This window comes from Manacus vitellinus, unplaced genomic scaffold, assembly GCF_001715985.3.
Source record: "Manacus vitellinus isolate BGI_N305 unplaced genomic scaffold, ASM171598v3 scaffold_45_pilon, whole genome shotgun sequence".
NCBI lineage: Eukaryota > Metazoa > Chordata > Aves > Passeriformes > Pipridae > Manacus > Manacus vitellinus.
The window spans coordinates 6,253,352-6,263,251 of record NW_021940571.1 but is presented as its reverse complement, the minus strand read 5'-3'; the positions used below and the strand labels follow the sequence as shown (position 1 = coordinate 6,263,251).

Sequence of the window (9,900 nt, the reverse complement as noted above, 5' to 3'; positions counted from 1 at the left end):
GTAAATGGGGACAGGGACTGTACACAAAGAGCTCAAAAGAAAGATATTAGTTTCTAGATCTTAAAAGTAAACTCCACATCTTGAAGGACAAATCTCATACCAACTTTCTAACATATCAACTGTGAAATCCTAGAGACCTTTGCCAAGAGTTTTCACTAAATGAAATGCTGGTTATCTTCTGAATGCTTGCAATTAAACTAATTACAATAATTTAACAACTAAGAAATATAGGAAGAGATTTGGAGGAACTGTATCTACAGAAAGATAAAACACTCTCTCTGAGGGTGACCATGCACAGATTGCCCCAAGAGGTTGTGGAATCTCCATCCTTGGAAGATGTTCAAAAGCAATCTGAACATAGTCCCTCCTCGGTAGCTGTCTTTAGGTGACCCTGCTTGAGCAGGGAGGTTGGACTAGGTGACCTCCAGTGGTTCCTCCTGTGATATCTGAGATTTAACCTTTCCCCACCTGCTGTTGCAAGAACTGAGGTCAGCTGCAGTGTCTTTTTTCACATCTCTAGACTGAAATACTTTCCTAAAAGGTAAGTGAAGCAGTGCAAAGTGTTTGCTAATTTTCTCATGTAGTTATTATTTACATTTATGTTTATGTAGGTGTATCATATCACTGCAAGTAAATTAAGGTTTATACAATGTTTTTAAGATATAAGGCAATTGTGTGCTCTCCTATTCACTCAGGTACAGTTTTTCGTGCATGATAAAAACAATTCACTGCCTTTTTTAAGGTTAGTACTCAAAATCCAGCCCTCATGTACTTTTTATTCATCTGAGTTGATTGTACTTTAGCTTCTTTATGGACTCTTTAAAATATGCACTAATAAAATCTTATTAGCTTTTTATTATCAACTGTCTCAACATACAAATATTGGAAGCTGCAGGGATTTTCTGGTCATTGCAAGCATGACTCTAGATTAACTAGCAATCAATGTATTTGTTATACTGTCTCTGGCAATTGATGTTTCTGAAAAGGTAATAAATTTTTAGCATCATTCAGGCAATTTGCAGAGATAATTCTGCCTTTAAGGGCACTCCTTTATTTATTTCAATACAACATAGGAATGAAGTCAATCTGGATAAGGTGCTATGATTTACTAACACCTCCCTTTAGCTGATGTTCCACAGCTGGCTGGGCAAAAACTCTATGCTAGAAACACACACAGTATTTAGGACCTTAACTTGCCATAAATTCTTTGAAGTCAATAGGTAGGATTTAAAAATCAATGGAAGGATATGGCTCAAAAGTGCTTCTTCCAAAGCTATAATGGTACAAATATTATCACTGAGCACTCACTTATATGTAAGATCTGAACACTGAAAAAAAAGCCTACAAAAGATATATACATGTGTGAGATGACATTGAAATCAATGCATTTAAGTCCCTAAATAGCTCATCTGATTAATCTCACCAACAAGAACATCGGAATGTCTCTAGAATAGAAAGGCATTTACAACAGCAGTGCTTTCTTGGTGGGGTACTTTGAAGTCTGCTATTTTAAAAGTTGTTATAGAACGACATTGTGAGAAAACAAGATAAATGTTTTAGTGAGGAATTACATGGTTGAGAAATTATACATGAGGGATACTCCTCCCAGCAGATTTCACTGATTTTGCATGAGTACACTTTGGTTACATTAGACGTGGGTTTGGTGAAACATAAATTTTAAGGATGAGGAAGCAGTTGTTAAATTTACCTGACAAAGAAGGTGTTAATCTCTATTTTTGTTCTCCTAATGGTACCTGACACTATATCTTTTAAGACCACAGGCTTTGGCTCCACAGTGAGTCAACATGAAGGAAAATATTTGACTACATGAACTGTTAGAAGAACAGTCATTCTTACAAATATCATTCAAATGCAGCATGAACAGGACCTCCCCAAATTCTATCAAAAAATAAACACACAACTCAAAGGTGGATATTCCAACCACTTAAGTATTACAATAATCAAAAGTATGCAAAGAAGGGGATGAATAAACATCATAAAATATGTTACTCTTCAGAAGTCAAATTCTCTCTGCAGTAAACAGAATTGGTAGCAGAAAAATCATCATTAACTCTTGCTTACCAGATGCCAAGGAAAGATAGAAGATAATCATGTCTAAGTTCATGCAGTCACGCTGACTGGTGTTGAACATATACCCACTGCAGTGGTAGCTGTACAACTGCCCAGCTCTGCCTCTGGTAAGACCTGGGGGGGTTTGCCCATTATAAGATAATAACTTGCAAAGAAATGCACAGATACACGTACCCAGTTGTGGGTCATTGCTTATAGAGGCCTGTTTGCCAATGACTTTGGAAAGAGAAACCCAGACCTGTAAACAACTCTTATTGCTTGCTACGTGAACTTTCAAAAGTCTTTCATCAAGTTGTGCACTTTGAAATTTTCCAGAAGGCAATTTTTAGACATTAATACAGACACTTTTTCCATTTTTATAGCAACCTGAAATGTTCCTTTAATAATTTCCATGGCAAAATGGGTAACAATACATTTAACATTTCCATTAAATAAATTATATTTCAATTCTAAGTATCTATATAAAATTAATTTTTTAAGCTCTAACCCCAGAATCATCTGAGATTGTAAAACTCTAAACCCAATAGGGCTTAACTATTTCCATTGTTTACATTATTAAGACCTGCAGTTCTCAAATGTGTATATCCCCTCAGAGGACACTGAACCTCCTGATCCTTTCATTCACAGATTACTTTGGCCAAGAAGCAATGGTATCATTAGAGCCTTTGTACAGGGTTCCCCCAGTGCAAAGCAGCTCTGAGTTTTACCCCTGCAACATGCTTCACCAGCTTGTGCCTCCAGAGTGGAATCCCTGGTTCTACAGCAGGTTCTACAGCATTTATGTTTTGCTTGTGCTTTTTGACAACAATCCAGGTGCTATATGGCAGGCCTGGAATAGTGGGGTGGTACGTCCGAGTGATGGAATCCCAAAACTGTTTCCAGGACTTGGAGGTCTTGTTTTCATTTAAAGCTCTCTGGAAATTTAGAGAGACCTTGAAGTGGGCTGTTTTGGTAATGTATAAGCTTATAAGGTCTGTAGCCTTATAAGACTAGGCAGTTCTTTTATTTAAAATAAAGACTGAAAGTATTCTTGTGCAAGTGTAACTGTTGATTCAAACTTTTCAAATCATTTGAAACCATCGCAAAAATTTTCTCTCCAAGAAACATTAGAGAAAACAACTCTTTATTTTCATACAGAAATGGAATAATCAAAGTTTATCTGTATTCTCAGAATTGAGGTATTTATTGTTCCACAGGAGTAAAGATGTTGGATTGCACTGGTAAAGGTGTTTTGTGCATTTTTACTCTGGTGCTGGACAACTGAGGAAATGCCACATCCTTCAACTACTTACTATGAACGGAGTAAGGAAGAAGATGAGCTTGCTGAAGAAGTTAAGAAACACAAGAGTATACTTAAGTCAGATTTTTCTGACAGAGCAGGGATGGAAAACTCACCCAGGTATACACCTGGGGTGTCTCAGAACCAGGTCTTCAGCGCGTTGCAGGATGTGCTTGGTACTTCGCAAGATTGAGATCTGAGTCATAAAAACATATTTTACATATAAAAATACAGCAGATGTCCTTCCAAAAAATCCTATCTTAAGTGTTATTCCCTCTCATGTTTTGTACATTCAGGAATAGACATTTGAGATATACTGTGAACAGTGCAAAAGACTGTTTTATATTTATAAAACCACGCTCCGCGGTACCTTTAAGCGACAACTGAAGGAAAAGCTGAGAAATGTGTCATCCTCAGAGCAATTCTGGTCCAAGTCGAACTTTTGTTTAGCAAGTTGTAAACAAATGTCTTAGAATGTAGAGAATCCTCTCATTTCTTTCCAGCTAAGGTAGTCTCAAACACATCAAGTCCTGCTTTGAAGTAAACCTGAGCTGAATTGATGCTGTTCAGCACCTCTGACAAGGCTGCTTGAATGGTCTCATTTGACTGATGCAGTTTGCAGTGCTCCAGTGCCTCCAGCAGTACTGAAAACTGGCTGGTCCTTTCATCCAGTCTGTAAAGAATATTTCTAGAAGAGAAGAGTGGAGAGAATGGTAAACTTTTTACTCAAAACAGTTCATCAGAAGCCATCAAGAAATCCCGCAAGTATCAGCCACACTTTATGGATGATACATATTATGCACAGTAAACCTGACCCATGGCAAAGTGAAAGAGAACTGCATATTTATTATACCTTGTTCACTGAACTACGTGTACATACATTGAAACAGTCACTAAATCCATCAAAGAAATCTCACATTCTTCTTTGACCTTTCAAGATTTTATTCAAAAGCATGAGCTTGCACCTATCACATCCCTCATGAAGGATTTTGCGTCTCAGCTGGATTCCATTTATTCCCCTCTAAAAAAAAAGTTTGATTATTGCTGTGAACCCTCAGCACAGGTTTGGGCTTGTTGTTTTTCCTGTCTGCTCCTGTTATTTATTTCCCACTTCAGAGGTGAAATTCCAGCTACACTGAAGTCAATGGTGAAACTCTCATTGCCTTCAGCAGAGCCTTTATTTCATCAATAATCCTTTGTGGCATCAGAACAAGAGCAACCCATCTTTAACGTCACACACTCGAGGAAGGAAATAAACAGCAGACACAGCTATACCCTTGTGAAACAAAACCTGTGTTTTCCTAGAATATCTGAAAAACTTTTTAATGGTTTATAGAAAAACACATGCAAGAGTGTTGTCTGATCCCTTGGAAATGTTATCTGTATGAGGTGTGGAAGGCTCAGAATTCAAAGCTAGTCAGTGATTTTAATGAGACTCTTTGAAGCAGGCTATAAATGTTATCCAAAACCAGGTGTAATCATTATTTTAATTAGAAGAGCATGTAAATATCATAAATCTCCACCCAGGAGCTCCTTTGACTGTAAACAGAAATGAGTGAAATTTGAAACAGGAAAACTACAGTGATTTGGTGCAGGACCTTACCCTTAAATACAAGGCAGGTGTTCAGGGCAGGGGAGAAGTTGATTCATGGAATGAAACCAGCAAGAAACAAGACAACTTACATACTTTGTTAGTAACCTAATTGCGTGACAGAACAGGCCAAATGGCAACTCCAAATTAGTAATAAAACTGCCAAGTACCTACAAGACAGATGACCACAAAAGGGCAGCTTATTATTATAGGAATCACCTAACTGCCAGTCTGCCAGGGGGAAAGGTAACAAAGTAACCCTATAAATGACAGCACAGAACACCTACAATCTTCTGCCATGTTTTTCAGTCAAAAAAAAAAATGTTTTGAATGAGAGGCAGTGTTTTTCAAAGATAGGAAATAACTCCTGTCCTCATAAGACAATTTTACATCTCACATAAGACAATGCTGGGAAAACATAGGAAACCCAGCAATGTGCAATAGGGAAGGCGAGCTTTTCATCCCCTGGTAGCAATACATCCATTTCAAGGGTTCTGCAATGCAATACATTGCAGCTTTAAACAGAGGAGGGAAAGGGGTTGAATCCAACACTGCAGCAGCAGGACAGCTTACACAGTTTAAACAACAGGTCATCACTGACCTACATCATTCAGACTGAAACAGGTTAGAAGCACTTCCAGGAACAGCTCAGCAGGGTCAGGAATTTCCATCAGGAGGACTGTTAACAGGCAGATGTGGCAATAACTTCCTCAGCTCGCACTGCTGTTCCTCAGCTCTGAGCTGATGTTGCTGTTCCTCACACTATGATGCATCTTACACTCAAAGGTGACTCAAGTTATGCCGTGGACTGTCCCAAAGCAGTCCCTGTGATATAGTAAATGAAAACTCTGTATTTTGAGAACCAGATAAATTCCTGGTTGGTTGGCTTTTAAGAATAGGCTGTGCTATGGAAAATACCGTATTTTTCAAAGCAGGGATTGATTTTGCTCCCCCTGAAATCAGTTCAGGGACTCCTGCTGAGATCAGTGCAAGCAGAACCAGGCTTTTGAAGAACTCTCCTCTATAGTTCCTGTAGTTCATAGGGAGAAAGAAGCCTGTTCACAACCTCTCGAACGCCTTGAAGAGCAAGGTCAGTGCTAGAAATAATCACATTACTTTCTACTCTTAGGAGAGATCTGGTTGCTGGTGGCTGGGAGAGTTTGACTGAGCTGGAATTCTACTCCAAATGCCTATAATACTGGTTCCCTGATCTATATTAGGATTTCTCTATTCCTTTATTGGGGTAATGTCAACTAATAAAAACATCAGAGGATGATAACCATCAGCAGAGTAACAGTAACTTAGACTGCTAGAAATCAGACTCTAAAAGAGTGGATGGCCTGAACATTGGAACTTTTGGGGACTGCTGAGACATTTGTGGTGAATAGGAACAGATCTTCTCCTGCCCCATCTTCAAATGTGCTCCAAACAAGGCACACAGGCTAAAAAGATGGTTTGCCTTGACACATAAGGATGTTAATACAGTTTAAATTTACTGCTGTGATTTTGGAATCACAAGTGATTCCACAGTAAAGGCACAGGCAGGTGATCCACTGTAAAAGACAGTTATTCCTAGCCCAGCCCACCTGACTGTGGTGCAAATTAGTGTCTGATGAGAAAAGCTTAGTGGTTTGAAGAATGACAGAGACAAGCAGTTTGCTGTAATAGTTTAAATAATATCTTAACTTTTGCTATAGTAATATGACTTCAGCACAGCTGATTGCATGGTATGACAGAACCTACTTTTTGTTTTTATGTATGCAAATAATAGTAAGTAACATTATACAGCACCTGTTTTTTTGAATTTTCTGCTAGGAGTTCTCACTGGGATCTTATATTTTCCAATTACTTATCTTTGCTTGGCAAGCCATGCCACTCCTTTGTTGCATAAAATGATTTCTCTCTTTATGCATGTTCATGAGAAACGATTTATAAAAGTTTACTTCTTATCTCCGTCCAAGCTTCATCAAATGAAAAAAAAAATTGGTCAGTCCAGTTTATTACTTCCAAGCCTTTACAAGTCAGAAAAGTGTTTTCATTAAAGATTACACAGGGACTGAAAAATAAACCCCAGCCATTTCACTGGCACAAGATATCACTAAGTGCCCACAACATCCATAATGATAGCAAGAGACTTTAATTTATACTGTGAAATTCAATTACTTAAACATTCCTTAACACAAATTGGTTTTGTAGCCTACACCTCTAAAACAACAATTCCAGTCTCTGGTCTAATTGCTTAAGTATCTACCTTCATCTTTAACTATTTTGATCTTCTAAATATAATTCACACAGTCAGTCTGACACACACAAAACAAAAAGAGACTCCCAAACAGAAAACTGCAATACATTATTGATGAGACTAATGAAATTACAACACACATCATTCATCTTAATGGACTTGTTTCTATGACACATTGCAGTGACCTGAAAAGTGTAACGCTGAAGCAGGAAACCTAAGTAATAACTTCAGGCAGTACCACTGAAAGAGGTAAAATGGCTCCAAACAAAAGAACCAGCCTTAGCAAAGTGAAGCAAAGAAACTGTAACACTGAACTCTAACAGAGCCTCTTCTCTAACTTTTATGAACCCTTTCAGACCTAGGAACATAAGCATTACTGATCAAAATAATGCCATCAAATGCTGTTCTACATTATCACAAATAAGGAGGTAATGTCATTCCCACCAGGCCAGAATGAATTTGAAAACTTTTTGAAATGACAGATCACACTAAAAATTTGATTTTAACACAACTCCAAACTATTTTGGAGGTTATAGTAGAACAACTGGACAGTGCAGGATAAAACTAGATTATTGCATTATTCTTGTCACGAAAAAGGATTTTTTAGCTTATAAGAAAAGTTTGCGGGTAATGTGCAACACAAGCTCAATTATTCAGGTACTTACAAGCAGACTCCCATCTAAGAGCCTACATTTGAGATTTTGAAAAGTAATTATTAAATCATTAGGACACGATGGCAAGTACACTGTCCCCCATGAAATGAGTGCAGGTTTTCTCTTTGGAATCACATTAGAATTGTTTGCAGGTAAATGCTATGGGCAGCCTCTGTCTATTCCAGTTAAAACACAATGTGCTATGACTTCAGCGTCCCCAAAAACTCAATTTTATAAATCCTTGAATTGTTTCTTCTTATACTCTCCACAAAGAAAAACCACACCAGAACAAGGATTCTCTGAATTTCACGTTCTCCTGATACTGTTCAATTTTGAATGCACTTTTCTTACATCTAGGAGTTCATTTTCATTCATGTTTGTAAAACATAAAATATTATTACCTTGGTAAATAAATAAATGTATTCTAATAACAATATTTACATTTTGGAACTTCCACAGGGTGTTTATTTACTGTAGGACATAAAAATATTATAAATTCTTCTTCCCTGAAAACAGCATGAGCTGATTTCTAACCATTTATTTACACTTGTTTGCACCTTCTTCCTCTGGGTTCCTTATCCTTTCCATCTCCAACAGTTCTTCTTCTTTTCTCTCTTCTTATTTTTTAAACTTTTTGACACCCACATGCAGTAATATTATCTTACCTGTTTTATTTCGCAGCACTATTGTGGTAGAAGGTTTATAATTATAAAATTAGAGCTGCTGGTCAAATAAGACCAGGAGAAAATATACTCCCTGGTAAACTGTCACTACGTGTCCTTAGATCTGCAAATGTCCCTATCCTTCACTGTCTTAAGTCCCCAAAAACTCAGCACATCATATCTAAGGATCCTTTATTTTTAATATGCTGTTCCAAACTTTTGTTTGCTACGCATCCTGTCCTTTTTAAAGAACCATTAACTGCCTTCCCTTAGTATCCTCATCTACAGGCTGCAAACTGTTCTACCAATATATATCCCAGAAAGTGATGTATTAAAATCATGTACACTCAGAGGTGAGTGTCTGCCTGAAAGGTATGTATTTGCATGTTATCAGCAGTTGATAAGCTAAAGGTAATCTAGATATCAAACCTAAATAAGGTGTAACCAACTGAAAGGCATTTCAAAGGCATTGTTATGTGACAGTGGCAAACCAGACAAATTCATTCCCTGCTAGATAGAAATTTATCTTGCATAAGAGACAGGCATTAGGACACCTTTAATTGAATCACTTATGGCAAACAGAGGTTATGGTAAGTCTGCATGAACAGAATCCTGTTGGGAAATGGGACTACAAGGAGATAATTATTCCAGGTTTGAATACATTTCTGAGAGGTCAGTTTAGAACAGGCCTCATTAAAACAATAAATCCCGATTTTGGCAGCCCTGTGAAGTGTCTTGATGCTTGGCTTGGCTTGACTGCCTGCCAAATAAACAAAGGGAAAAGGAGAAGCCGAACTGGAAGGACAGCGGGTTACAAGATACATTATCTTTTATTTCCCTACAGTTCTCTTTTGTTACAGTACTTTTTAAAGGTAGGGAGCAGCCCTTATCAACTTGAAGACAGTCTTCAACTAAAGACCTGACTGTATAAACCCCCATCCTACCCTCACCTACACACATTCCCGCCCTTAAAACTGTCTTGGGGATCGTTACAAATTCATCTACCAGATTTCAATTTGCATGAAGGAGCATTCAGAATCCTAAAGAGAAAGATCTATTAAAGAAATCAAGCCAAGTAAAGGTTGCTTGAGGATATTGTTATGACCAAAATTCAACATTCAGAGAAAACATTCACTTTCACTTCTGTTCTGAAACATGTAAGGAAACAATTCTTTTGATAGTTAAATAATTTCTGTCAACAGAAAAAACTGACATAAAATAAAGCTAACAATGCTAATCTTGATTTTCTGATAATGCTGACAGTGTTCTGCGACAGCTTGGGAAAAAAATGAGTCTATGACTGAATCCATGACAACCTGTGGTGAAATTTTTTCACTTGCATTACATAAACAATAATTTCTTCATATTTGTGACTTATGATA

The 9,900-nt window shown here is 37.4% G+C and overlaps 1 protein-coding gene across 1 annotated transcript in view; it reads right to left on the bottom strand.

The window, feature by feature from the left end:
• Positions 1-3,197: 3,197 nt before the first annotated feature.
• The window catches only part of NAALADL2 (N-acetylated alpha-linked acidic dipeptidase like 2), a 241,426-nt gene continuing 234,723 nt past the window's right edge, over positions 3,198-9,900 (bottom strand). Inside the window, exon 14 of the mRNA XM_029962326.1 lies at positions 3,198-4,058. Within this exon, the coding sequence (XP_029818186.1) occupies positions 3,860-4,058 (199 nt within the window). The 3' untranslated portion in view covers positions 3,198-3,859. The remainder of the gene's footprint in view (positions 4,059-9,900) is intronic.